This window comes from Callorhinus ursinus, unplaced genomic scaffold, assembly GCF_003265705.2.
Source record: "Callorhinus ursinus isolate GAN/ISIS: 27379988/994484 unplaced genomic scaffold, GSC_fseal_2.0 scaffold10, whole genome shotgun sequence".
Lineage (NCBI taxonomy): Eukaryota > Metazoa > Chordata > Mammalia > Carnivora > Otariidae > Callorhinus > Callorhinus ursinus.
In genome coordinates, this window is record NW_027397072.1 from 2,585,422 (window position 1) to 2,611,433 (window position 26,012).

Sequence of the window (26,012 nt, forward strand, 5' to 3'; positions counted from 1 at the left end):
CTCCTCCGCCATCTTGCTCCCTCCTATTTCATGCTTTAAATAAATATATCCGTATATAGAAAGTACTACTGCTGTCTGGTTTTAAATTTGTATACATGTACTTATAAAGTACTTAACGTTCTGTGACATGTCGCACGGGAATGCACGTGTTCTGCCCATGCCGAGGGCCAGTGGTCTGGTGGCCCCTGAACTGCCCACCAGTGGGTCCCTCACCCCACTGGGACCCTTTCCTGTGCTGACGCACATGTAGGTTGGTTAAATTTTACCTATGATAAACATCCGTGTGCAGGGATCGGCACACGTGCGGGTTTGCCCCTTGGGTGGGGCTTTGGTGTTCCTTTTTTACGAGCTGATTTGTCCTCATTTGGTGAGTACCATTTTTGTGAAAGCACTGTTTCCAGTTGCGTCGCAAGTTTCTTTCCATGTCGATCTGATGCCACGACAGCATGGCAACAGTGAAACCGGCAAGGACCGCCCACCACCAAACTACACCGAGCACCAGGAAGCTTGGGGCTGAGCGAGCGCTGGGCTTCCAGTGGGTGGTGCACCCCCTTTTCTCTTGCTGGGTTAGCAACAAAGCTTCTGAATCCTCTACAGACACGGGAAAGACTGGAGTTCAGATTGTCTTTAGATGTGTTTGGGTTGTGACACAATTCAAATGCCACCAACTTGGACATAATAATGCTAAACAAATATTGGGCACTTACCATATGCCAGGCACTGCTCCAAAAATTTTAATGCTTGCCATGACCTCAGAAGGAACACGGCACTGTATCATCTGCCTTTAACACGTAAAGAAACTGAGGCACAGGAGGTCGGGCTTTGAGTCTGAGCACGTGTGGACCTTCGGTTGTGCCCCACATGGCAGCTCCATGGGGGCCCAGCCTGGCCCCGATACCGTGTGTCTGTGACTTTGTTCTTTTCCTCTGCACCTGCTGGGGAGGTTTTCCTAAGCAGAAACGTAAGACTCTTCTTGTACTTGAGTTGATGTAAAAAGGGAAAATGTCCCTCAGCTTGGCCACCAACCAAGCACAGAACAATTTCTGAGTCTATGCTATTGATGGGGGCTTTCACAGGTATTATTTCAACCTCATCATAGCCCTGCAAGTGATGTGTTCACCATCCCCGTTCTTCAGGATGAAGCAGTGGAGGCTCAGCTATTTGTCTAGGGGGCAATAAGGGGCTGAGCTGAGCCTCACACCATCCTGTTTTTTCCCCCCGTGGGCAGCTCTGAGGGCTGGGGTTTAAGTGTTCAGCTGGGCCCGAGCATCCAGCCTGCCACTTAGACTCTTTGGCCAGATTCCTTATTAAGCAGGCTTTTCTAGGTTGCTTGGGAACTCTGTCCTCTCTGTCTTTGCTCCTTTCGGGACGCACACAGGCTGTAACAAGGAGCTGTGTGGTTTGTGGGGCTGCAGAATGAACTGTGATGGGGCTTTACCTATTGCTGTCAACAGTTTATTCTGTGTATTGAGGCCCACAGAGAAGCAGAATTTCTTTCTCTGGAGGTGGTACAAAGATAAGGAGGCACCCCCGATCTGGAATGGGGTCCCTGTGTGTGAAGGTAGTAGCAGACTCCCCTGTACCTTCCTAGGATGCCCACAGAGTCCCTGCGGGCACGGCCCCCCTGTCCCTTTGGGGTGGGAGTGGGTATGCCGGAAGTCCAGGCACTCGCAGGGGTGTTGTTAATGATGGACTTGTTGTGCATCTTTGCTTTAGAGTGACAGCCCAAGCTTCAAAGAACACGAATACACTGAGTTTGGGAAGTGGATGGATGGATGGGAGACCAGAAGGAAACGGACTCCAGGTAACGAGATCTCGCTTTCTTTCACTGTGGTGAAGCTTAAACACGGTGCTGGAAAGCCTGTGTACATTTCGGGTCAGTTTGTCACAGGCCCTTGGAATGCTCCCTATCTCCGATGACCCTTCTGAACATCAGGCTCTGAGGATGTAGGAAGGGGTCATGTGTGCACCAGCAGGCGGGAAGGAGCGTATGCACACGGCTGGGACGAGTGTCGGTGAAGCTGTGGGGGGTGGCGAGGACCTCCCCAAGCAGTGTGGCGCTTTTGCGGTGGGCCTTCACCCCCGTTCCCTGGGGCAGGTGCTCTTATCCCCACGTAGCTGCTGTGGAAGCAGCCTCACTCACTCAGCCCTGGTCCCATCACTGCACATACTTCCTGTCACCTGAGGATCTACTTTTCTTCATTGCCACTCATCAGGCTCAATCAAAATACTCCTTTTGAAGTTGAAGGAATGTCCGTAAAAGCAAACTAATCCGGCATTAGGCTAATAACTGGGTTTTTTGGGGGGGGCGGGTCTGTTTCAAGTATTACAGAGATACTGGTATTTCTTTCTTTTTTTTTTTTAAAGATTTACTTATTTATTTGAGAGAGTGCGAGAGAGTACATGAGAGGGGGGAGGGTCAGAGGGAGAAGCAGGCTCCCCGCTGAGCAGGGAGCCCGATGCGGGACTCCATCCCAGGACTCCAGGATCATGACCTGAGCCGAAGGCAGTCGCCCAACCAACTGAGCCACTCCAGACATGATCAGATTCCAATGAATCTGGGCATTTAAAGGTGGGTCTGCATCAGACTGCAAATGACCGAGAACTACTTGGTGATCTACAACTTGGAGACTTCTTAGACTTTAGCAGATGCAGGGGGGCGAGCTGGGTGGGGCCCCACAGGAAGTCCCCAGAGCCTGAGCATGCCACTTCTGGAGGCCCAGCTCCACAATGAGCACCTGCTGAGCTGGGTGGGGTCTTGTCTACACTGTGCACAGTCACAGTTGACCTTTTTGGAAGCTGATCTCACAGTTGTAGAAACGAGGCTCGGAGAGGCCAGTTTTCACTTTGGAACCAGAATCCGGTCTCCCTGGATCCAAGGCCTATATGCATGTCCTGCTGTGGTTGGAACACGGGTTCTCGTGGGGCACGGTGGCCACATATGCCCACGTGATAGGAGATCTTTAAGTCACAGCTGAGAGTTAAACTGTGTGCACTTTTCTGTGCCAGGAGGAGGGTGCTGCTTGTTTTCATTTCAGTTCTGTTCGACCCCACACTTCATCTGCCGAGTTAAACCTGACAGGATGTCCTTGTTCACGTCTCGTAGGTCACGACTGGTGCATCATCAAGCTGGGGATACAAGGGATTATCCGAGGCTTCGATGTGGACATTTCTTACTTCATGGGGGATTATGCTCCTCGAGTGTCAATTCAAGCAGCAAACTTGGAAGAAGGTGCCCTGGGAACCACCGGCCCCCAGAATGAGCACTGTGGGGTTGTGGGGTCATCTGGCCCAGCCCCCTGATGTGCACTTTCCATCCAGACAGGTTCAGCGACTTGTCTAAGGCCACTTTACTGCCACGGAGCTGTAGAACTTGGATTCCCAGTAGAGTGTTCTGTGATTTTTGATTTTTAGCTTGACCAAATGTAGAGTTCATTATTCCCACACTCTTGAGGCCTCACACAGAGGCATACCCTCCTGGCACCGTGAGGTCTGGGGAGAGGTTGCAGGGGAGGGTGGCAGGCAGCGGGCTACCTGGACAGTGTGGACCCAGGTCTGGGCCAGCTCTGGATGTGTGGCATCAGCTTCTTTTTGGCTCTCCCAGCGTGGATAATGATGCAGTAGCCACAGGGTTTTCAGAAAGGGTTCCTTGCTGCTTTGTGGGATGCTGGACCACATGAATCCTACAGGCTCTATAAGTTAGACCTGGGTTTTTATTCCTTCAATTGGCATAATCTGAAGTTGGTCCCAGCATTTTTTTTTTTTTTTTAGAAAAAGGTACCATTATGTGTGTGCATATACATGTACTTAGGGAAGATAAATCATGACAGTTGGCAAATTTACGCTGAGAGCACTGCATCCATAGCCCTGTACGAGGCTCTGTGGAAGGATGCGCCCTGCTCCTGATGGCGGTGGGGGAGCCTGAGAAGTTAGGGGATGATGGAGAGGTGCTACTCTGGAGACAGGAAGTGACTAAGGACAAACAGTAAGATTCCTTCTGCAAGCCCAGCAGTTGTCCCAGATATCGCCCAAATATCAATTCCAAGGATGCGCAGGGTGGGGTGGGGGGGAGTCCTGTTTCTGGAACTGACCTGGCAATGTTCCAGAATTTCCATTGATCCAACTTCTAAAAACTCTACTCTTGATACATTTGTTGCAGTTGGACTTAACCTGGAAATGGTATGTACTATTTTGACAAGTAAATGTCCTACCACATGTTTTGCGGGACTTTTTGGAATTACTTAGCGTTTTAAATATCGAGGAACTTCAAGTGTGTCTATTACTTTGGTCATCTGACACTCTGACTTAGGAAATGTCATCTTCGGGCTTATTTGGCAAAATGAAAATGAACATACAGCCCACTATGAGAGTATATTCTTTTTGATTTTGAACACGAACCATAACCCTATTGGTCAATCTACCTTCAGATAAACAACCAGAAATCCCACAGAGAGGAATCAGGATAGGAGTGGCAGCCACGGCAGAGGAGTTTGAGGCCATTGCTGAGGTGCGCCCGCAAACAGGATCGGGGGCCTGTCATGGTGGTTGGGGCGGCAAGGGAACCGCTCTGTACGGCTGGCCACGAGAGTACTTCTTTGGGACATTCAACCCGGGTACACGTCCCCTCATTTACTGACCCAGCGTGACTTTGCAGATGCTTCTCGAGTGGTTCATGCAACCCCTGTACGAGGGAATGCCATGGCCCGTGTGAGGTCTGGAGTAGTGTGTCTCAGGGTGCTCTGCTTACCCGTGCTCATCCGCCGGATGCTGCTCTGATGAGATAAATACAGAAATCCACAGTAATAGCTTACGTACTTCTACATAGCAGTTTGACAAAGCAAACTTTATGCCTGATGAGTTTGATAAACAACTTGGGCTTCTGTTTTGGTACATTCTTTTTTTTTAAGTTTGTCTAGTAATTAATTTATACTGTTTTTACAAAAGTGTTGATCATAACAGACCGGAAAATAAAAACAAGTTTATTTTTTTTTTTTTAAGAGTTTATTTATTTGACAGAGACACAGCAAGAGAGGGAACACAGCAGGGGGAGTGGGAGAGGGAGAAGCAGGCTTCCCGCGGAGCAAGGAGCCCGATGCGGGGCTCGATCCCAGGACCCTGGGATCATGACCTGAGCCAAAGGCAGCCGCTTAACGACTGAGCCACCCAGGTGCCCCTAAAAGCAACAGTTTAAAGAGCAAGAATCTGAAGGAAATGGTCACAACATTCAGGTCAACTGGTCAACCCTAGGTCTCAGGGTCCATGAGGACAGCCCAGTTTTTACTGAATGTTCACATAGCCGTTCTGGTTTCTTCTAAGAATCCCCAGAGGGGAATCTCAGGTCTTATCCTTCGTTCCCAACCCCCCCTGCCTGTTCTCCTGCCACCATCACCCAGTGGCTATTTTGATCAGGATGAGAAAACCCTCAAGCCTTTTTTCTGTTTAGTAAACCTGGGACTTAATCTTTATTAGTATTTTTATTAAAGTATTTTATTAGACATCAATCATCAATTTTTATTCCAAAGTACCTCTATCCTGTAGGCCCCACGTGAGCACTAGGATGAGAAAATTTACTGTTCCCTGGTGCCGCTGCTAACATTTTAATATTTATTGCTAGCTGAAGTCCAGTGACTGGAACTACCTGGTCCCTATGACAGAGCTTAAACCAGGAAAGCCTGCTTCCAGCCACAATTATTTTCCTGTCAATTCCCAGCAGAGATGGAGTCACGTGAGACTCAACATTTTCCCAGGTAAATATGGTGTGGACCCATCTGCCGTTCTGTGGCTTCTTTGCTTAATGTGGGCATGTTTCAGAGTGAAGTCACTCATCGCTCTAACATTTTAGGGTTATAATTTGCCCTTTTTGTGTTCTAGGAAATTCTTGTTCCAACCCAACCATCCATTGGTAGTTATCGAAAAAGCATTAGGTCAATTAGGATATGATGGAACTGAGCTGTATTAGGTTAAATATCTCTTAATGATTTCTATTTCACTGGGCACACTAGCAGATCAAGTAGTTTGTGCAAATGACCCTCATTTTCTTTTATTTAACAGCTTTATTGTAATGTAGTTCACATACCATGCAACTCACCTACTTGAAGTGCACAGTTCAGTGGTTTATAGTATACATCAGTATATGGTTTAACATCTACAGAAATATACAGCAATGTGCAACCATCACCACAGTCAATTTTAGAAGGATTTATCACCTCAGAAAGAAATCCTATACCCTTACTATCAACCCTCATCTCCCTTAGCCCTAAGCAACCATTAATCTACTTTCTGCCTTGACAGAGTTGACCATTCTGGACATTTCATATAAATGGTCTTTTGTGACTCGCTTCTTTCACTTAGCTTGTTTTCAAGGCTCATCCATGTTGTAGCATTCTTAGGAGTACTTCGTTCCTTTTCATGGCAGAATAATATTCCACTGTACAGATATAACATATTGTTTATCCAGTTCATCAGTTGATGGACATTTGGGCTGTTTCCACCTGTTGGCTACCTATGGATAATGCTGCTATAAATATTCCTGTACAAGTTTTTCATTTGGGTATATATGTAAGGTTGGAATTTTTGGGTCATATGATAACTATGTTTTTAATTGTTGGGAGGAACTATCAGATTGTTTTCTAAAATGACCGCATTATATTATATTCTCACCAGCAGCGTGAAGGGTTCCAATTTCTCCACATCCTTGCTAACACTTACTTTTATCTGACTTTTTTTTTTCAAAGGTTTTTTTTTTAAGATTTTATTTATTTATTTATTTTAGATTTTTTATTTTTTTGAGAGGGAGAGAATGAGAGATAGAGAGCACGAGAGGGAAGAGGGTCAGAGGGAGAAGCAGACTCCCCGCTGAGCAGGGAGCCCGATGCGGGACTCGATCCCGGGACTCCAGGACCACGACCTGAGCCGAAGGCAGTCGCTTAACCAACTGAGCCACCCAGGCGCCCCTTTATCTGACTTTTTGATTGTAGCCATCCTAGAGGATGTGAAGTGGTATCTCACTGTGGTTTTAATTTGCATTTCTCTAATGACTAATGATGGGGAGCATATTTTCAGTTCCTTACTTTGGCCATTTGAGTATGTTTATATATACACGTGTATATGTACACGTGTATATATAAACATGTTTTTTTTTTTTTGAAAAGTGTCTTTTGCCCATTCTTAAGTTGGGTTTTTGTTTTTTATTATTGAATTGTAAGAGTTCTTTATATTATCCTAGATACATATCCTTTACCAGATATATGATTTGCAAATATTTTCTCCTGGGGTCCAAGTATAAAGGGGAAGGAAGCAGTAGGGCAACCTGATGGGACATATAGGGTGGCAACAGGTTGCTTTAAATGAGTCACCCTCAGAGCATGGACAGGCATGTCTAATATCCTTGATAGTTTTGATTAAAAGTGAGGCTGGATATTAACTCTGTAAAGAAGAATCTTATTTTTTTAAAATATCAAGTCAGCTTTACACTCAACAAACAGGTATCTTCTAATACCATCAAAGAGGATCACCATGTCCCGTGAACCAGAGCATTGGTGCTCATAGGTTAGCTTCTGCTAAATTACTCCCTCTAGTATATTTTTTTAGGGTATTATGCTAACATAGTCTGGTTTTATTTATTGTAAATGTCAAGACTGTTCTACTGAAATTTTTTCAGATCACTCGGTTTCATCAAATTTTTTATGTAAAAATATATGGCGTTTGGTTTCAGTAGAATACTCTGGTTAATGAAAAAATCTATATATACAAAGCTTGCTCCCATCTTCTAGGAAGTACTGGCCAAACAAATAAAAATATTCACTTTATTAGAATCAGATAATGTGAGTTGATGTTGGCAGGTACTCTCTGCTCTGCAGACCTAATCTTGGCTGCTGTGGTTCTCAGAAGCGATCCGGTTTTGTGCATATTATCTTTTCTATTCTCAATCACATTGCTAAGCAATATGTTGTTACAAAAATAAAAACATAATGCTCATGTATGAGTCTGTGTAGGATTTAGCAATGCTAATTTGTGGCATCAAACATTATATCTATGGTGAATTTCCCAATTTCATTTTGACCTTGGAGTTATTAATGCAGTAAAAAATGTGAGCACCTACTATGTGCCAGGACCAGTTCTAGATAGAGATGATAGAGATAGATCATTATTCTGGCTTGCAAAGATTTTATACTCTGGTTCTGGGAGACTGATATCAGCAGGGGCTTAAACAAATAAAATGACAAGATAATTTCAGACTGTGAATTGAACTCTGAAATAAATATGGGAAGGGATGGTACACCCAACCTGGGGAATCAGGCAGGGCCAGGCAGAGCTGGAAGGAGGTAGCTAGAGAGTGAGAGAAAAAGCCTCTCTGAGACTATGACACTAAAGGTGAGACCTAAAAACAACAAGTGGTCTTTTGGAGAGCTGGGAAAGTTGTTCCAGTACAAAGGAATGGTAGGTGCAAAGGCCCTGGGGCAGTAGAGTTGGTGTGTTTGAGAAACAGTGCAGGCAGGCTGTGGAGGGCTTTGTCATTTACGACCCCAAAACAGCCACCTTTCCAAGTAAATAACTATGTCTTCCTTCCTTCTTAGATGGTGGAATTGCACGTCTTAGAGTATATGGTACTGGACAGAAAGACTGGACTGCAACTGACCCCAAAGAACCTTTTGACCTAGTGACCATCGCTCACGGGGGTGCCTGTGTAGGATTCAGCAATGCACACTTTGGGCATCCAAACAATGTGATAGGTAAGGTGATGCTCTGGGACCTGGCCTTTATTTGGGATGTGTGGGCATCAGCATTAAGCACCCCATATGTTATGAATGATTTAAGAGGAAGCACAGGAGTGGATGGGATTAGCCATCAATACACAGGATTTGATGCCTTTATGATGTGAAGTAAATCAAGATTTACAAAATTTTTCTTCCTAATTTTGGCCTAAAGGGAAAAGTAAAACTTACTAACCCTCTGGCTGTATGTGAATTTACCAAAACATTAAGTTGAAGAAAAATGATTTGTATAGCAATGCTCAGGTGCATGGGATCTGTGATTTAATGACGCCAGTGCATTCATTCTCACATTTAAGATAAAATCCTGTGACATTCCCCTTAAACCATGTCATTCTCGGCAGGAGTTGGAAAGGCCAGGTCCGTGGCAGATGGCTGGGAGCCTGCAAGAAGGCGGGACAGGCCGCCAGTATTAGAGGTGAGGAGTCCAAAACAGCCACAATAAAGTTTTCCAGATCTTGTTTCAAATTTACATCAAGGAAATGCTTATTTCAGAAACCTCTCAGGCAATGTTCCAGAAGTAGTTCTCCATGTTTTCCGGATCCCCTGCTGCCTCAATGTACTGTCAGGGCAGAACCCGGAAGGCCCCTGTGCTGGCCACACCAGCCACTCTAAGGCATCACTGCCCTGTCCTTGTTTCTATATTTTTTTAATTTTTAAAATTTTAAAAATATTTTATTTATTTATTTGAGAGAGAGAGAGAGAGAGTGAGCATGAGCAGGGGCTGAGGGAGAGGGAGAGGCAGACTCCCTCCACCAACGTGGGGCTTGATCCCAAGACCCTGGGATCATGACCCGAGCCAAAGGCAGACGCTTAACCGACTGAGCCACCCAGGCGCCCCTGAGAGAGAGAAAGAGAGCACACGTGGGGGTGGGGAGGGGCAGAGGGAGAGGGAGAGAGAGAATCCTCAGGGAGACTCCCCACTGGGCTTGGAGCCCGACTTGGGACTCAATCTCCTGACCCTGGGATCATGACCTAAGCTAAAATCAAGAGTTGGATGCTTAACAGACTGAGCCACTCAGGCGCCCCCCAACCCCATTTCTTTAATAAAGAAATGAGGATCTACAATGTAACGATAGAAAACCCATGGATAAATCTGTTGGTTGGCCTGGAGAAGAAAACACCAGTTGAATCATTTTTGGCATCTGTGTGCCCCCGGATGAGACCACCTGTGTGGATGTGTGACAGATCGGGGTCTCTCGAGATGGCTCAACTGTTCATTTTGGCCAGTGACTAATGTGAGATGCAAAAGTCAAAACAAAAGCAAAACAAAACACCTTTCTGTGTGTTAATCCCACTGAAAACTTACTGGTAAACCCTCTTTCTTGGGTCAGTGTTCATGTCAACCAATACTTCCAAAGAAAATGAACATAATCCCATTGCCAGAAACTAAGGTTTGGGTGCAGATCATATATTGGTATGGATTTGACCAAGAACATAACTACTTTGAAAGATCAAAACAAATTGATCCGAGGACTGGGGGCTCTGTTAGACACAGACCCTTCTACATGAGTTTACATCGACATAGACAATCATATCAAAAATTTATAAAATCTTACCAATTACCCAATAAGCTCATGAGTCCACCTGAGGCATTTGATGAATAATAGGCAAAGGGGCAATTAACACAAAATGTAATTTACATATCAGGGCCTAGGAAACACACTTTTATAGTAAGAAAAAAAAAGAAATATCATAAATATATGTCAACATTTTTCACTTGCTGGTTTCCAGAATTAGTTTCTCAAATGGCACTAAGCTTTCTTATCTTTTTTTTTGCTTCCTTTTGGATTCCAGAATGATGAGAATGGCATTCTCCTTGTTCTGGGTTGTGAATGGGCAGTTTTCCGATTGGCACATCCTGGAGTAATAACTCAAATAGAAATTGATACAACACATTTTAAAGGTAAGTGTAAGGCTGTCAGGAAGTACATATAACCAGTAGGCTGGTTATAGAGATAATGTGGTCCTGTGGGAGTAGAGCTCAGGATGGTGGGCTAGACACTCAGCTTTTACCCTCAGCAGATGTGAGGTTTTGAGCAACTTCCTCTTACTCTTGGTGCCCTACTTTTCGTCTTTATAAAATGTCAGAGTTGAACTGGATGACCCCCCAAAGTCAGACGAGATTCTGTGAAGACTCTTTACTATAGGGGCCCTGGATCTCGCTTGGAATGAGTGTGAAATAGCCTCTGGTTAGGATGTGAGAGGAACTGGATGGCATCTTCTTATCAGGGGGAGGGGGATGAGGCAGATTGGTTGGGGGTGACCATTTCCACTCCAGAATGGACTTTTAAGGCAGGGAGCTACACATTTTCAAAACCATGCCCTTCCATTTAAAAAAAAATATTTGCACAAGCACCCCTGATATTCAAAACCTACATTCTCATGAAATGTATACATGTGTCATTATATCGACAAAGTTCAAGAGCAGATATTAAACCTTTATAACTGTTGGGTGAAATTTTCATACATACTGGATTGGATGTTTTGTGATTGTTTAGTTGTCAGTAAACGGCCGTTTATACTCCTATTTTGGATGCCTTGATGTTTAAATGTCTTGTGAATCATTGTGACTTCAGTTACCACACCAAGACACAATATATATTTAAAGTGAAGCTCTTCTTCAGTGGTAGTGGATTTAATTGAATTATTTCAAGAAGTATTGATCATTGTGACTTATTTTTGGAAGACTACTTTAGATCTGATTGTTAGGTCACTGTTTTCACTTTTCTTTCTTTCTTCTTAATTTTTTTATTATGTTCAGTTAGCCAGCATATAGCACATCATTGGTTTTTGATGTAGTGTTCAACAATTCATTAGTTGCATATAACACCCAGGGCTCATCACAGTACATGCTCTCCCTAATACCATCACCCAGTTACCCCACCCACCCACCCCCCTCCCTTCTGCAACCCTCATTTTGTTTCCCGGCGTCCAGAGTCTCTCATGGTTTGTCTCCCTCTCTGATTGCTTCCCATTCAGCTTTCCCTCCCTGCCCCTGTGGTCCTCCACACTATTCCTTATGTTCCACATATGAGTGAAACCATATGATAATTGACTTTTCTGCTTGACTTACTTTGCTTAGCATAATCCCTTCCAGTTCCATCCATGTCGATGCAAATGGTGGGTATTCATCCTTTCGGATGGCTGAATAGTATTCCATTGTATTTATGGACCACATCTTCTTTATCCATTCATCTGTTGTAGGGCATTTTAGGCTCCTTCCATAGTTTGGCTATTATGGACATTGCTGCTATGAACACTGGGGTGCAGGGGCCCCTTCTTTTCACTACATCTGTGTCTTTGGGGTAAATAACACAGCTGATGAAGAGCTCAATTCTGGGTCAGTGGTGATGTCAGCTCTGCTTTTTTCTCGTGGTTTGTGGCTGCTTGCATTTCTGGTGGTATCTTTAATCCATGGGTGTCTGCATGGATAGTTTAAAATCACTTGTTAATTGTGTGAGTGATAGTTTATTTAAAACCAGGGAACAATCAGTAAGTCCGTGTAACTGGGGTGCCTGACTGCACTGTCAGGAACTTGCTACTGTCTGCTCTCCAGGTTTCGTGTATCACATGAGGACAGTCGTGGAGTGTGGGGCGTGCCAGGATCTAGCTGTCCTCTCAAATACACAAGGCCTAATAGATACGCATGTATGTGCATAGATATTAGAGAAATAGAAACAGAAATAGTGCCTTTCATGTTCTCCTCCTGCATCTTTTGGGTTTCTGTGTGCACCCGGGAGTGTGCTCACCCACCTTGGAGGTAACCGTTTTAAGAGATGAGCTATAGGGGGCATGAGAACAATGCATTTTTTTTTTCTGTCAGGTTCTTTTTTTTAAGATTTTATTTATTTGAGAGAGAGAGAGAGCACAAACAGGGGGAGTGACAGGCAGAGGGAGAGGGAGAAGCAGACTCCCCACTGAGCAGGGAGCCCAGTGTGGGCCTCGATCCCAGGACCCCGGGATCATGACCTGAGCCGAAGGCAGACACTTCACCGACTGAGCCACCCAGGCGCCCCTTCTGTCAGGTTCTTTATCAGCAACCCCTCCTAAAGTCTTAGGGGATCCCTAAAGCGGTTCTTCCCATAAAGAGCGTGGCCCTCCAACCCCACTGGACACAACCCTGACGAATTCCAGAGAGAAGAGAGACTCAGGACCCTGAGTCTCACCTGGGGAACCGTTAGCACACCTGGAATACAGCACTTGGGTTGGTGCTGCTCACTGACTGGTTAACTTAGCTCGGTCTTTCTCTTTACTTCACGTGACGACATATGATGCCATAGGAAAGTATCTTTCAGCTTCAAAATAGTTTCAGATGAACTACACAGCCCCATGCAAGTACTTAACTGCAATCTAGGGTGCTTATTGCCTTCAACTTTCAAAGTAAAATGCTGCACATCCAAACTCCAACATGCCAGCCGGCTAATGATGTCAGGTCGATTCTGATTCCTCTGAAAAACACACACCTACTTTTCATCAGGCGATCCAACCCCAACACTGCTGGGTGCTTTCCTTCTCTCACATATGTCACACCTTTGCTTCTGTTTGGAGAGAACAATCTGTTCTTTGCTGGGTCTTTGATTCGATTAAAAAGTCCAAGACCCTATAAGCCAAAGTGCTGAGTATAAATAGAATGGAGAGAGTCACCCTGCATTTGCTCTGACAGGCAATTCTCCCGACAGCTGTAAGCTGGATGGTTGTATCCTGACGACTCAGGAGGAAGAAGACATGATCAAACAGAAGTGGGAGCTTCCGGGCCATAAGTGGAAACCACTTCTGCCAGTCACCAAGGTGTGGCACCCACGGGGAGCTGTGCAGGCTGGGTCCCAGCCCGGCCGCATCCCTCAGATTCGCTTTCCAAACCTTCTGATCAGCTTCACAGTAACGCGGACGAGCTTCTAAAAACCGTTATCTGTGCGTTTATGTCATGAAAACACAGGCTCTAGTTCATACCTTTGCATTTCTAACAACCAAGTTTTGTTTTAAATCATCATGTGCAAAGAATATATACATACTTCCATATATATGTATATGGAGGTGTTTCTGCAGTATATTAACTTTTAGAAGGGATGAGTAGCATATTTAAAGCTATAACAGCGTGTCCTCTTGTGGGATGGATGCTGAGATGTTCCAGAAGTGTCCTCTTCCATCCAGTGGGAAGACAGTCATTTGTGGTTCAGAATGGGGCATGGGGGCTGCTCCCACGGAGTGATGGGTGACGACCTCTGGGAGGTCACTTACTTTTCCTTATCAGTGTGTCCACTTCATTAACTATTAAGAACCACAAACATGGACCCGAGTGGTCATGTCAGTAATCCCCGGGCTTGAGATCCCGACTAGCTTTTCTCTGTGGTAGGCCAACTTACTGTGAGTGAGTAACCGTCATGGTTCATGGGCCCTGAGTCCACACGGACAGACGGCTCGGCGGGCCAGCACATTTGGGCCCCACACTGCGTTACCACAAGGGCTTCTTCCTGGCCTCTCTTTCAGCTCTCCGCCAACGAAAGTCACTTGTTCAACAGCCTGACCCTGGAGCTCCAGGACGTCATCACACACACGAGGCTCACCATCTCCCCCGACGGCGGCGTGAGCCGTCTGCGACTCAAGGGCTTCCCCAGCTCCATCTGCTTGCTGCGGCCCTGCGAGAAGCCCAAGATGAGGTTCTTCGTGAAAGCGGGCTTCCGAGCCAACCTCTGACTCCACGCGTGGCCGGCGCGGGCTACGGGATGACACAGTCCCACGCTTCTCCTGAAGTGTCTTTAACACCTAAAACTTAAGAGGTTCCTAGCAATGAATCTTTCTAAGATCAACATAATTCCTGGTGATTTAATAAAGTGGTCACTCTTACACGTTGACATCTGTACTTACTGTTGCTATGAAGTGTGTGGTAGGTTAAAAACTGGCTGTGGCTATGAAAAGCAGGCGGTCTCATAAAGATGACTTTTAAAAACTACTACAAGATCTTGCTATTTATAGCATATTCTGTACCTTCTGTCTGTAGATTTGGCAGGCTATGTATTCATAGCCTATTGCCTTTAAAAGCATAAGCCTATCAAAACCATTGGAAAAATAGATTTCTGGAATCATTGATTGTCTCAGCTCAAGAGGACCCATCCTCTTTCTGGGCCCATTTCTACCCAGAAAAGGAATAACTTCCACAAGGGCACCCGCGACCTTGAATTGTTCTTCCCCAAATGAAAGTGCATTCTGAATGTTTAACCTTTGAGAAACCGGGTGCTAGCTGTGAGGAGTAATCCAGTTTCTCACAGGCTCTCAGTGATTCCATACAATTCTTCCTTGACACAATTTTGATTATCCAGACAATCCTGATGCCCGCCCCCCCATGTCCCCAACCTCTCTGGCATAGGAGGCTGGCAAGTGTAGTGGGAAGGTTGTGGTGAGTGTGGGGTGGATCCTCAGCACCCTCCCATTCCTACCGCCTCTGCAGAGAGGTAGATCACAAAGAGGGGCTGTCTCCCTTCCTTTCCCTGAGCTCTGCTGTCCTCGCCTGTCTAGGTTCGCTGATGCCCCCTCCCCTAGCCTGCTCTCCTCCTGCCCCTCACCTCTCCAGGCTCTCAGATGCCGGCGCCCTCACCTGTTCCGGCTCCCTGCCGCCCCTCACCTGGCCATCGTCCTGCCCCTCTCAGGGGTGCAGGTGGTCACAATGGCCGGCTGGCGTCAGCGCGGGCGGGGAGCCGGGGCACACCGCAGTCGCACGCCCACGCCCTGGCTGCCCCACGGCTCGAGTGCAGCGAGTGGTGTGCGGCGGCCCTGGGGCGGTGGGGCCATGGGCACGCGTGAGCCGCACGTGCTGGTGGACACCACGCCCGCCAAGACCATCCTGGTGTACCGCAACGGGGACGCGTTCTTCGCGGGCCGGAGGTTCGTGCTGCCGCGGCGCCGCGTGGCCACCTTCGAGGCGCTGCTGGACCAGCTGACCGAGCAGGTGGAGGCGCCCTGCGGCGTGCGGCGCCTGTTCACGCCGACGCGCGGGCACCCGGTGCTCGAGCTGCAGGCGCTGCAGGCGGGCGGCAAGTACGTGGCGGCCGGCCGCGAGCCCTTCAAGAAGCTCGAGTGAGTGCGGCGCCCCTTCCGCGCGCGGCCCGCTGCTCTTTGCGCCGCGACTCGGCGAGTGGGCGGCGCACCTGTCGCCCTCTGCCCTCTGTGCGGGGTGACCCGGAGAGCGCGGGCGGCACATCTGTCGCCATCTGTTGGCGGTGACGAGGCGAGTGCGCGAGGCGCACGGGTCCCCCTCTGCTCCGTGACCTGGTGAGCGCAAGCACGGAGGCGCACTGTCGCCCCCTTCTCACGGTGACCTGACGAGTGCCGGCGGCGTTCTGTACCCGGTGACTCGCTAGTGCGGTGGACAGCACACCTGTGCGCACAGCCCCCTCCTGCCGGTGGTGGGCAGGGCTGGCGTCCACCTGCTCTCAGCAGGTGTATTAGTGTCAGAAAGGGCGTGGGGACGAGGAGTGGGCGGGCAGTGACCACGAGGGCAGGCCTCTCTGAAAAGGTGACCTTGGCTCGAAGATCTGGAGGAAGAAGTTAGCCATGCCGGGGAATACTGGGGAAGCACGTTGGAAGGCAGGAATCAGATCTGGGTCTGATTGCGTGGCTTGTCCCTCTGCTGGCTTGCCCCAGACTGGTGTTCTGCCATAGCCGGCTGGGCATTCGAGTATGAACGCACTTGCCAAGGTGTGAAATCCGAGCATCTCCCAGCGGTGTCTCCTGCTAGACTGAGGCCTTGCAAGCGTTGTACCCGTGACCTCCAGAATCCTGGCCCAGAAGCAATGCTGGCCTACAGCACAGACTCTGAAAGTCTGCGGAGAGCAAAGAAACACTCCCCCCTCCCTCCCCACCGTGTCTGTTGAGATCAAGACAATCTGCGGGAGAGATGTTAGCTGTCTTGGGGAAGTGCATCCGTGTATAAAAGTGGGGTCACTGTAGAAATCCTAATGGAAATTGGTTGGCCATATTCAACTGGTTAGTCATACTGGATGGTGTCCACTCAAAATGTCAGTTTGATTCCTTTTTGTTTTGCCTGATGCTGGCATTACAATCCCTTTGAGGTCTTATTGCATATGGGGTTATACAGCGCAGTCCTGTTTATACCCATACTTTTCTTCTCAGGGGTGCTCCAATCTTCTTACAAGTTCTCTAAACTTTCTTAGTAACTGTCATTATACAAATGTCTTTGCAACCCAAAATTCAAGCTTGCAGTTCTTCAACAAATAGCTGTTGTTCTTCCCTTCCTGTGGCGCAGAGTTGCGGTGCTGTAGGGGCTTTGAGAGCTTTGTAGTGTATGTTTTGGGGAGATAAGAACAAATCCCCGTAAAAAAGAAAGGGGTCGCTACTATGACAGATTCTGTTTAGATGCGGGACCTCTGAAAAAGCTTCTTTACAAATGCAAGGAGGAAATTGTTCCTTATCCTCCACGAATTCCTCACCTGGGGCAGCATCACCCATGTCTTGTGTCTGCCTTTAAAAGGCAGACTGCCTGTGCTGATGCTGTTGCTGACTCATTTCCTTTATTGTGAAATGTGTTGTATATACAGCAGTGTATACAATTCTATGTATAGTTTAAGCAAAACTCTGTGTAAACCACACTCTGGATCAAGAGAGAGCACGACTGGTGTTTGAAAACCTGCCACCTCCATCCCCATCCTTTTTCCACAGGTGACCACTATTTTGGCTTTTGTATCATCCTTCCGTGATAATGGATCCTCAAAGGACAGAGTTTTCAATGTTTCATGTTTGTGTACTTTATATAAATGCTATCATATTGTATATAGTTTTCTGTTAGTTGCTTTCTCACGGGGCAATAGGCTGTGAGGTTCATCCATGTCAATAGTAGGTCATTCACTTTTACTGCCATGTGTTCTTTCATTGACTAAACTACCAGTTTACTTATCCGATCATTTGATGGCTAATTTGGGTTTTTCTAAATTTTATGCTGAAATAAACAACGGCCCTGTTGTAAACATTCTTTTGCATGTCTGCTGGTGCATATGGGTGAGACTCTCTCTAGGACGGTGCATTAGTTATCTACTGCCAGATAACCGATCACCCCAAGCTTTTGGCTTAAAAAAGCTTTATTATCTCATGGTTTCTGGGATCAGGAATTCAAGAGCAGCTTAGCTGAGTGGTTCTGGCTCAGAGACTTTCCATGAGGTTGCAGTCAGCCTGCTGGCTACCATCGTCTGAAGGCCTGATTGGGGTGGGTGCTTCCAGGCTCACTCCCAGGGCTGAGGCAGGAAGCTTCATCACTGCTGTGGGAGCCTCTCCACAGGTGCCTCAGCAGCTGGCTCTCCCTAGCACCAGGGAGCCAGGAGGGAGCCCGGCTATAGGGCTGTTACTGCCCGTTCTCTGTCATGCTGTCTTCTCTCTCTGTCTGCCTAGTTATCTTTGTGTGCTGGACATTACTTTCAAAACTTACTTGCAGAAATAATTTGTGGCCTAGGGTGATACTGTCTTTTGCCAAAGTTGACTTTTTGTGTATTTTGGCCAGATAACCTGTCATCAACTCTTCATGATCACCTTAATACAACTTCAGACTGTGTGATAATTTGGGCCACCCAGATGACTTGAAGACAGGATGGACCCCACTGGGGTCCCAGTTCACAAAGATGGGTAGTTCACAAGGAGCCCTGTTGCTGGTGTGCCCTGAGCAAGTGCTTCTGCTTGCTGGCCACTGAGCCTGTCAAAGACATGGTTCAACCTCTCAGCCATCTGTCCACAGTGGGCAGTAATCCCTGGGCTGCAGTGGTCCCAGATAGTGGGCTCACATGCTTGGATTTTCTTTATTTCCTGGATCTTGGCCTGGTAATTCCTCATTATTTTGTTAGATGTCTAAAGTTTCAAGTAAATGCTTTCATTTTGTTCAATTTTGTTAGTTTTTAGTGGACAGGTTGATCAGAGTTACTTAGTCCATGGTCCCCAGGGATGGAAGCCTCTCTCCCTCCTTCTTCATGTATGTTTTTATAGATGTATGATTCTGTAAATGATAGTGTCCTTCAGTCCACAGAAGGTGTTTCTCTTTTTCTTTATTTGGGGAAGATTTTATTTTTTTTATTTATTTGAGAGAGAGAGAGAGAGAAAGAGAGAGAAAGAGAGAGAACGACTTGGGGGAGGGGCAGAGGGGGAGAGAGAATCTCAAGCAGACTCCTCACTGAGCACAGAGCCCGAGGTGGGGCTTGATCTCATGACCCTGAGATTGTAATCTGAGCAGAAACCAAGAGTTGCACACTTAACCGACTGCGCCACCGGGTTCCCTGGAAGGTGTTTTTCTATGGTCTTTTAACTTCGTGGTTGCTGATGAGAAATCAGTTATCATAATTTACTTATTTGAAAGTAATATTTTATCTTTTCTGGCTATTTAAAATATATTTCCTTTAACTCCAGTGTATTGTGGTTTAAGTGATACGTCCAAGTAGCTAATAGATTGAACTCTCTGGAGTCTGGTAACTTTCAACAGCCATATTGTGTCTTCAGAGGATGCCTCTGTCTTACACTTTCTGTGTTTTCTGCCTCCGAGTCGATGTGGGTTGGCCTTCCTCACTGACGCTAACCTCTGGGAGTCCTCCCCTCTGTCCCGATTTTCTCTCTTTTATCTTTGTGCTGTCCTTTAGGTACTTTGTACACATGGATCTTTTGGCTAATTTTTCTGCTGTGTATAAGACACTATCAAGCCAATTCATTGAGTTTTAAATTTAAATTATTTAATATCTCATTTCTAAAAATTCTCCCTTGTTCTTTTTCAAATCATGTGTGTCGTTCTTCAGAGTTTCTTGGTCCTTGCTTTTATTGAAATATTGTCCTTCTGCATCTGTGATGCCCGTGCTGGAAACCTGTTTCTGTTTCCTGTTATTTTATTTTAAAGATTTTATTTATTTATTTGACAGAGACACAGCGAGGGAGGGAACACAAGCAGGGAGAGTGGGGGAGGGAGAAGCAGGCCCCCCGCCGAGCAGGAAGCCCTATGCGGGGCTCGATCCCAGGACCCTGGGATCATGACCTGAGCCAAAGGCAGACGCTTAACGACTGAGCCACTCAGGTGCCCTGTTTCCTGTTATTTTAGTTGTTTTCTCTCAGTTGAGAGAGTAATCTCCTCATTAGTTTACTTTTGTCTGTAAGTGACTCCTTTTATATGGATTTTAGTTGAGGAAGTTCATCCAGGGCTGAGGTAAAGGTGAAATTCTTGGGAGGGGGTTGCTGTGTTCATCTTCTGCATGGTGCTCCCCCAAAGACACTCTGAATTCAGTTAGTAACGTGAGATTTGGGGGCCCACCCAGATAGTGTAATTTTGTGACCAAGCTGGCTTGTGATCTGAATTCTTTTTTTTTTTTCCAATAAAAATTAGGACTCTTTAATTTCCAAGGCCTTTGAGAAAGCAAAACTAATGCAAAACACAAATTGAAAGATCTAATTAATAAATTTAACAACAAGCCAAAGTAATTTTGTTACATAAATTAACCCATTTATTATAGGCTTGTAATGTTTCAAATGGTGAAGCTTCTACTGGTCTTTCAACTCCTTCAGTCCTCTGATAGCAGACTACTGTGACAGCAGAAGTGGTGTTGTAGGTCCAAGCGCCACCAGCGACGGTTTTCATGCAGGAGCCACAATGCCAGATCCCCACAGCTCGTCTTTTCATCTTTGTTTTGCCACAGAAGGAGCAAGTGTACTTGGCGTGCTGGCTTATTTCAATCTTCTTCACCATTTTCCTGAGGGAGGCACCATAACGGGTCCCGTATTTACCCACGATTCCGACCTTCTTGGTGCGTTTAGCCATACCGCCGCAAACTATGTCCGAGCCCAGAGAGGACGTGATCTGAATTCTTAATTGCATCTGCGAAGATGCAAATTTAACATCCTATTGTTTTTGAAGGAAAATCTTAATCCATAGACATCCGAGTTGTCCAGAGGTATTGGACTAATGCCATGACATTTGAGAGTTAAGTTTCTTACGATGCTGATGCTGTTGTGTGTGAGGACTCACTGACAAGAACACATTCCTTTATAGATGTCTGATTTTGTGATGGCTGTTTTCAGGCTTGATTGTATGCTACGTTATATATCACTGTAACCGTGATGTAAGCGGAATTATTGTGACGTCCCCAAATTCCTATGTTGAAACCTAATCCCCAGGGTGGGTGTTAGGAGGTGGGGCTTTGGGGAGGCGAATCAGTCATGAACGGGATCAGTGTCCTTGTAAAAGGGACCCCAGAGAGCTCGGTGTCCTTGCTGCCATGTGAGGACTCTCGAGAAGGACCATGGACCAGGAGGGCCCTCACCAGAACCCAAGCACATTGGCACCCTCATCCCAGACTCCCAGCCTCCAGAACTGTGAGAAATATTGGTCTTTTGTTGACTCCACTCGGTCTGGGTGTCTTTGTGGACTTAGACACTATGTATGCTGAATTCTGATTTCCTACAGAAGCCAGTATTCAGGTAGGAGAATATGTTGCTACTAAAATTGACTTTAAAATCCTTTTCAATGTATGTATAATGAAAAGTATTTAATCTCCCCCCCCCAAACATTTCCTTGTAAAATCAGCATGTGTTTTATTTGTGAGCTGATGAGGAAGGAAGCTTGGAAGCACGGGCCAACATGTCCGAACATGCTTGGTACATGCTCCTCTTTCCTCTGTCCTGCAGGTTGAGACATTTTCTAATAGACCCTGTTAGATCCTTGATTTGAGAGGGAAACTGTCATAGTCTATTTGAAATGTTTTGGACACATGGCCGAAATACTGAGACTTTGAGGCGTTTCTCTTCTCAGATCTCTTCATGTTTGTTAGTGTTTTCTGTGAGGGAGGCTGCGTGGTCCTGTTCACCGACAGGGAGTGGGGAGTGGGAAGGGCCGATGGGGTTCCCATGTGTCCTCGATTCTCTGGAATTATCTGTGTACCTTCAGTGATGTACATAGATGGGTGCTATTTGCATGGGAAGTTCATCATGGAGAGACATTTAAATTTCATTTTCTTCACTACTTTTTAAATCAGTGAAGTATGAAATCGGAATCCAGACTTTGGTGAATAAAGCTCTGACAAATATTTTGGCTTGATTTCTGCTGGTATCAGTAAGCTAGCACTTGTTGGAATGTATATTCTGTAATTACTGAGCCATTGAACAGTTAAAATTAATTTTCTCCAGCAAATAATCTTCTAATTGTGCCACTAGCAAATGAAATTTGCAGTGAAACCTGGTGATGTATTAGCCATCCTGGGGCTCTTCTCATAATAATGGCTGCAAAACAATACATTGAAAAGACAAACACCAGCAAGTCTATATAGAATCCAATCATTATTCAAACCCTACATTTTCTGGAATGAATTAATTTGAGATGAAGAACATAAGTTTTTCTTCTATGAAATAAAATATTATAGGCTAGTAATTACTTTTCAAAAAAATGTCCAGTAAAACCTAGAATTCATGATTTCTTTTGTGGAGAAAGCTATGTTCACAAAAGTATGTAAATCAGGACGTTGTGTGTGCGTGTGTGCACATGCGTGCATGTGCACACGTTTGGGGGAGAACCCAAAGAATTTGGATTGTGCCAGGAATTTTTCCTGTTTGCCTTATGAGTTTGTTGTTGATTTATGAAATGAAAGAGCTTTAAATCACTCTATCATAGTTTGCCTGCACCCAACATTTACTTCTGTCTGCTTGCCACCCGTTTGTATCCTGAGGAGAGTGGGTATCAGGGAGAAGAAGGCAGCCAGAGTATCAGGAATGTGGTCTCAGGGACAGAAGGCCTGGGTTAAACTGAATCCTGGCTTTTCCTATTTCAGTAGCATTTAGCCAATTAAATGACCTTGCTGAAGATCCATGTCCTCATCAATACAATGGGGTTAGTTCATATCCAATGTGGTGCTGTAAGAATTTAATGAACGCACTACTTTAATATGCCTGGCTTGATTCAAATGGGAAGTTTCTTCCTTTCCTTTGTTCTCTGGAAGCAGCTCGGAAGGACGTGGCTCGTTAACATCCAGTCTCTGCTCAAATGCCTACGCCCCTCTCCCCCCTTCAAGGAAACCCACACCCCACCAAGCCCGTCTCCAAGCACTGGCCTGAAGACTCCAGTTCACTGCATCTCTGAGGAATTACTTGTTCTCTCTCTCTCTTGTATTTGTGTGTTCTTTGGAATGCACCATTGAAACAATAAATAGCATTTTGTGTTTTTGTAGGATCATTTTATGCCTTAGTTTTTCTGCATTTATTTTTACTTTTTAAAAAAAGATTTATTTATTTTAGAGACAGGCAGAGAGAGAGTATGAGCGGGAGGGGCAGGGGCAGAGAGAATCCCAAGCAGAATCTGCGCCGAGCATGGAGCCCTATGTGGGGCTTGATCCCATGACCCTGAGATCATGACCCAAGCCAAAACCAATTGTTGGGTGCCCAACCAACTGTGCCACCCAGGCACCCCATGCATTTATTTTTACTTTTTTTCCCACCTAATGATAGAATAAGTTGTCTCCTTTGGGGATTACTGTTCATAATCAAACACGGAATTTGGGGGGTTAAAACTGGAAGAAGAGCTCATACAAGGGCCACAAGCAGAGGTGGTGAGCCAGAGATCTGATTGTGCCATGTTTAGTTTGCGTCACACAGTTTTCAAAGATGTGAATTGGCTGGGACATTTTATAACAAGGGGGGTTCATGTAATAGTATGACATTTTAGTTTTATTGAAAAAAGAAATAGAGGATTTGAATTGTTCAAAAGGATGGAGTTTTTAGTTGCCTGCATTTCCATGTGAGACCAGTGCCCTGGAGCAATGAGCACTGCTCACCTCAGGCAGGAAGTGGGCTCAAGCTCGCCACAGTCCCCACCATTCCCTAATGCTGCCCTGGGCAAGCATCGTCATTACTTGCCTGGCCTCTGTAGGCATCTGGCTTGTGACTCCTGACTCTACTGAATACTTCTTAACTCCTTTTTCCTTCCCACTGCCAACTCTTAGTCAGTCCTTCTCTGAATATTGCTAAAACTGTCAACAACAACAACAATCTCAGATACATATTTTTTTTAAATCAGGAAGAAACTTTAAAAGATATAAAATTAAGGTGTTTATTATCATGAAAAAAATATCTGTTCTTTTTTTGAGGCATATGGAGGGTTCTCCAAAAGTCCCCAAGTGTCAAAAGTTGTACTAGTGGGGCTCACATATGTGTTATTCTGGTGACATTTCCCGGTGTTCAGTTTTGGCAGAACGGAGACAATGATGTGATTCTGTGTGACAGGAGGGGATGGTGCAGGTGATGAGGAGCTGGATAGGGAGGGACTCTGCTCTGACTCTGGCCAGTTTGCAGGACTCTGGGTGAGCTCACTCGTGGGCCCTTTGATGACCTGCTAAATAAGGAGGTTGAATTAGATGACTGATACTGTCCCTTTTGGATTAATAAGATTATAGGAGGGAAAGAGGGTCACTCAGGAGGCAGTTTCCCATGGCCGTTGCCAATGGCAGCCATTGGGGCATTGTCCTGCGGTGACCTTGCCATTGACCTTGCCATTGGGTGTCCATGTCCCATGTGCTGCTCTTGACTCTAGTTTAAGTTGTTGTGGAATCTCTTATGGGAATTCCAAAAAGGAGTCCTCTCTCAAGAGGCTCTGATCTTCCACCTCAATATTTACATTCTAATTAGGTTTTTCTTTCTTCTTTTGCAGTTATATTCATATAGCTCCCAGAAAACCCGCAAAGATGAGAAGGTTGAAGGAAGTAAGTGTTCACTGCTAATTACTAAAGATGGGATAAATTGGGTGATCCGGGAAAACTTCGAATGTCAGTGTTGAATGATGTCGCTTTTACAAAATCAGCGTTTTGTAGGCAATGCCTATAGAGGCATGTTGCTCTTGAAGCCCGAATCCACTGTGCAAGCTTGTCATACTTGTCAAAGCACTTAAGTAACGAACCTGATGGGAGTCAGTAAAAATACTCTAAGACCATGGTTAGGAAGATTGTCATCTTCGAGACACACTGTGCAATTATTTATTGAAACTTTTCACTTTTCTTTTGTTTTTGGGGGATTTGGACAGTTGGGAGTCAGGAAAAGCTATTTTAAGTTATATAATGTTGAAGTTAATTATAATGCTAAATTTAAAGATTTGCCCCAAGTTCTCAACAATTTTGTGCTTGACAGACATTTGAGAGGTCTAGAGGGTGGAGCCTTCCATCACTGTTCACATCACCTGATTCTTAGCAAAAAAAAAATCCATTTAATAAGTATAAAAGGGATCCACCTTTTAAAATAAGCAACAAATTGCTAGGTTTTAAGCAAGATATGCTGTTGATATTTAGAACGTAACATGATTTTTACTTTTTTCTTTTTTAAATGGCCTTGTCATTTTGTTTGGTGTTTCAAAGGTGAGATTTTTGAGAGTATTTACTTCTCTAAGTGGTAGTTTGGGTATTCTTATGTTTTCTCCTCCGTGAGTTGGCATGATGACTGAATGGTGAGAGATGAATAATGTGCCAGAAAGACATCAGTGCTGGTCCTCTTCCTCCACAGTTTAAAGAAACAGGGCTTCTGTGTGCCCTTGAACATGCAGCCCGAGTTCCAGTAAAGGACAGCCTAGGAGCTCCAGCATGGGTCTCAAGCATGAGCCTGCAGAAGCATTTAGCTGTTTGCTTAGGGTGTGCATTTCAAGGCAGCGCATTGAATCAAGTTGTATTTATTACATACCCTCTCCCCGCAACCTGTAACTTGCCAGGGGCAGTGGGAAAGTCTCCAACAAGAAACAGTTCCAGCCATGACTGAATTTCAGGGCCACCGAATAGAGAGAGTGGAGATGGTGTGTGATTATTCTTAACACCTGGGTACCTGCTTCCCTCTCTCCAACTGGGCAGGGAGTGTGAGCGAGCAATGATTCTGAAAAGTTGCCCTCAAGCTTCAGTCTATGTGTACCCTTTATACATTTTGGTGACTTAAAAAATAAGATATGATTATCATTAGCAGTTAGCATTTTAGGACAGGCAGGAAACATGCAGATTATGTTGTCAAACCCCCTCGTTTTCTAGTTGAGGAGGCTTTGATCAGAGAGGTTGGGTGACATGCTGGATGTGAAGTCAGCACACTAGAGTGGGGGCCGCTGGGCACTCACACTGACCGGGCTGTAGTCACCCCCGAGAGTTTTGTAATTTTTCTTATGGAGTTTATGCTTTTCATCTAAAAAATCTGTTTGTACAAGGAGTCCTTATTGAGCAGAATGTCAAAAAGCTGTGCAGAAAAGCTCAATGAAGGGGG

General features: G+C 45.6%; 2 protein-coding genes and 1 pseudogene across 10 annotated transcripts in view; 2 read left to right on the plus strand and 1 right to left on the minus strand.

Annotated features, from left to right (window-relative positions):
• The window catches only part of ALLC (allantoicase), a 40,775-nt gene extending 26,156 nt beyond the window's left edge, over positions 1-14,619 (plus strand). For 3 of the 6 annotated variants that reach the window (XM_073896823.1, XM_073896826.1, XM_073896824.1), the window contains 9 exons: positions 1,717-1,804; positions 3,010-3,134; positions 4,427-4,507; positions 5,615-5,747; positions 8,577-8,732; positions 9,116-9,189; positions 10,569-10,677; positions 13,438-13,562; positions 14,262-14,619. In XM_073896823.1, coding sequence (XP_073752924.1) covers positions 1,717-1,804; positions 3,010-3,134; positions 4,427-4,507; positions 5,615-5,747; positions 8,577-8,732; positions 9,116-9,189; positions 10,569-10,677; positions 13,438-13,562; positions 14,262-14,468 — 1,098 coding nt within the window. In that variant the 3' untranslated portion in view covers positions 14,469-14,619. Of the gene's footprint in view, positions 1-1,716; positions 1,834-3,009; positions 3,233-4,426; positions 4,508-5,614; positions 5,748-8,576; positions 8,733-9,115; positions 9,190-10,568; positions 10,678-13,437; positions 13,563-14,261 lie in introns of all 6 variants that reach the window. The other 3 variants (XM_025868613.2, XM_073896825.1, XM_073896827.1) reach the window with 3 other exon arrangements.
• Positions 14,620-15,513: 894 nt separating this feature from the next.
• Positions 15,514-26,012, plus strand: part of DCDC2C (doublecortin domain containing 2C) — a 137,021-nt gene continuing 126,522 nt past the window's right edge. For all 4 annotated transcript variants that reach the window (XM_073896950.1, XM_073896949.1, XM_073896947.1 and 1 more), the window contains exons 1-2: positions 15,514-15,845; positions 24,436-24,487. In XM_073896950.1, the coding sequence (XP_073753051.1) occupies positions 15,559-15,845; positions 24,436-24,487 (339 nt within the window). In that variant the 5' untranslated portion in view covers positions 15,514-15,558. The remainder of the gene's footprint in view (positions 15,846-24,435; positions 24,488-26,012) is intronic.
• On the minus strand, positions 20,102-20,589 carry LOC141373462 (large ribosomal subunit protein eL43-like; annotated as a pseudogene).